The sequence below is a fragment of the Oryzias latipes genome, chromosome 15 (assembly GCF_002234675.1).
Source record: "Oryzias latipes chromosome 15, ASM223467v1".
Taxonomy (NCBI): domain Eukaryota; kingdom Metazoa; phylum Chordata; class Actinopteri; order Beloniformes; family Adrianichthyidae; genus Oryzias; species Oryzias latipes.
The window spans coordinates 1,278,197-1,281,157 of NC_019873.2; the positions used below are offsets into that span (position 1 = coordinate 1,278,197).

The 2,961-nt window shown below is 50.2% G+C and overlaps 1 protein-coding gene across 1 annotated transcript; it reads left to right on the forward strand.

The window, feature by feature from the left end:
* Nucleotides 1–924: 924 nt before the first annotated feature.
* Nucleotides 925–2,595, forward strand: LOC101171965 (cytochrome c iso-1/iso-2). The gene is made up of 3 exons (XM_004084690.2): nucleotides 925–1,059; nucleotides 1,700–1,874; nucleotides 1,980–2,595. Exons 2-3 carry the CDS (start codon nucleotides 1,706–1,708, stop codon nucleotides 2,123–2,125), a joined length of 315 nt encoding a protein of 104 aa, XP_004084738.1. The 5' UTR covers nucleotides 925–1,059; nucleotides 1,700–1,705; the 3' UTR covers nucleotides 2,126–2,595.
* Nucleotides 2,596–2,961: the final 366 nt, after the last annotated feature.

The following is a 2,961-nucleotide window of genomic DNA, read 5'->3' on the forward strand; positions in this document are numbered from 1 at the left end:
GTTACACAAACGTGTCTTTGTGTACACATCACGGCTCTGGTTCAGGACTGCAGCTGCCTTTTTGGTTGCAGGGCATTTCTGTCAGGGATGTTCCGACCCGGACAGCAGCAGGAGGGAAAGAGGGTTAGTTTGTGGGCTCTGCTGACTCTGACCGGCCGTCCTCCTGTGGGGGACCTGTGGTCCATGAAGGTTCAGGCAGGGGCATCTGTCCCCCACCCTGTACTGAGTCACATCAGGACAGAGCTGGACGTCCTGCTCCAGATTATCCTCACCTGTCTGCCATGCTGCAGCGGCTGATGTCACTGCAGTCCCTACAAACACAAATCCTTTCACGTTCCATCCAACATTTATGAAATATGATAAAGAAGTTCATCATAACTGTGGACTTTTTCCATGTTGCGTTCACTTGTTACCGAGAGCTCTTGAATGAAGTCCCTTCTGTAAAAATGTGCATTTTTCTGAGCTTGTTTTGTTTCTGTTCTGACTAATAAAACATGCTCCCTCCTAAAGTCCACTACGCAACAATTCATGCCGATTTTCCGATAACTTCAATAGAATTGACATTTTATAACAACCCGGCACTTTTTAACTGGAAAAAAGTAAAACCAAGGAAAAGAGGATTATTTTATAGGCTACACTGAAATAAAAAATACACGTTTATGTTTTAGCTGCGTTCAAATGTGTTATAATTCGGAGATAACATTTACCTTTACGGATATAACATGAACTATAATAAAAAGTGAATGTGTGCTCATCGCTGCAGTAAAACTCCAAATGATTTTTGTTTTTTCGTAAGTTAATATTTATTATTTAGCGACAGAAACATTATAGTTTGTATTTGAATCTCCAGCTGGAACAAGAGGACTCCCTCTCCCTCTCAACGCGAGTCGCTCTGCCTGAAGTTTCCGAGGCGTCCCTGAAGCAGCCCGGTGGACTGCTACGTTGTGCGTGATGATGTCAAAGGCAGTTGCCGGTAAGTAGAGTGACCTTCGTAGGACCGTCAGAAGCGCCGTCGGCTCAGAGGGACGCTCGGTTTTCTTCAGGGCTCGGAAGCTGCAGGTAAACGTGTCCCGTTTCCCCACAGAGAGAGGAGCGGCGCTCCGTGTCCGTCCGGCGGCCGCAGAGCAGAGGAGCGGCGCTCCGGCGACCTCCAGCTACTATCGGCGGCGCCGTGACCGTTAGCTGCCGTTGCTGCCCGGCGAGCGTCTCTGTAATATTTGAGAAACGCGGCTGAAGAACGGCGCCCGTTTTCAGGCGTCCATCATGATGCTCAGGTTGGAGATCCCGTCCGGAATCCCGTCCCGCCCGAATCGGCCCGCTTTGGTCTAAACAGCCCGGCTCCAGCGAATCTCTATCAAATATTATGACGGGACTTCTCTGGAATCACTTAGCGGGATTCTTTTAAAGCACGCGCCGTCAACCTCACCGGGACATAGTGTCCCGGTAAATTTACCGGTACATAGTGTCCCGGTACCGGGACAGTAATTCACAGGATTACAGAAATTACCCCTTAAGTCTAACCTTACTTGCCCTGTAAAGTTTTAGTCAGCTCCATGGTTGGGGGGGGTGACCCTCAGAGAAGGACAGAGCCCCCCCCCCCCCCCCCCCCCCCATCAGGTGGTGCAGCACGTGCAGGTTCCGCCCTGATGTTTGCTTTCCGGTGGAGTGGAGGGTAAACTGCGTGTGTCTGTCTCCTCAGCTGATCATGGGTGACGTGGACAAGGGAAAGAAGGTGTTTGTCCAGAAATGTGCACAGTGCCACACCGTAGAGGAGGGGGGCAAGCACAAGGTGGGCCCCAACCTATGGGGTCTGTTTGGGCGCAAAACCGGGCAGGCGCCTGGTTACTCCTACACAGACGCCAACAAGAGCAAAGGTGAGGACGCTTCCTGCGTGCTGGGCGTCCTTTAGCTCTGCTTTGAAAGAGTCCAGACTGGTGTCAGGAAGCAGAAACTCATTTTTGTCTCCTCCTGACATCTAGGCATCACCTGGAACGAGGACACCCTGATGGTGTACCTGGAGAACCCCAAGAAGTACATTCCTGGAACTAAGATGATCTTTGCAGGCATCAAGAAGAAGGGCGAGCGCCAGGACCTCATCTCCTACCTGAAGTCAGCCACTTCATGAAGAAGCCCCAGAATCTGAATATTTCATGTTATTTGCTTGTTTTGGCCCATAATGATCATGACGGTTCATGACTCACTTTTAAACCCTTCTCCAACACATGCTCCTCATGAAACGCCGCTGCCTCTCGCACCACAACGGTTTTCAGACACATTCACTGGAAGTTTTCAGGCGCTGGGGGGGGCTCCAGGGTTCTGTCTCTGCTGCAGCTCCTCAGCCAGAACTCTTTGGTTCTTTGACTGCTGCCTTGATGAAGGCTCCTGGGTGGAGTCAGGGTGAAATCAGCTGGTGGAACAATAATCTGGCTGCCGGGGGGGGGGCTCCATCTGGACCGGGGGGTTTTATGAACCTGGTTTCACAGCCGGGCAGTATTGGTTTTATTTATTAACTATACTCTGTGTTTCTGTGTTGAAGCTGCGTTTTCTGTGGACAGGAAGTGTCAGATCAAATTAAACTTCAGATGTGAAAGAATGCTCGATCAGTCTGTTTTTATTCATCTGCTGCAGGTTCTTCTTTAAATATTGCACCACCTACACCCTAAAAATACCCCTCCCTGTCATATGACCCCCCGTCTCCAGAAGTTCTTCCAGGAAGTGGTCCTGCTCCGATCAGCAGTTCTGGACCAAAGCTAGACATCTTCAGATGAACTTGTTTCTGAGCATCAGCAGAGGCACTGCTGTTGCCCTGGCAACCGTCTGAACTGATCCTCGTTTTATATGAAGACGCCCCGCCCCTCTGCTGGGGATGTGGTGACACCCTCTGGTCAGAGTGGGTATTACACAACCTCAGTTTTAGGTCGCTCCAATGTTCATAAAGCTGTTTATTTTCAGCAACACCTT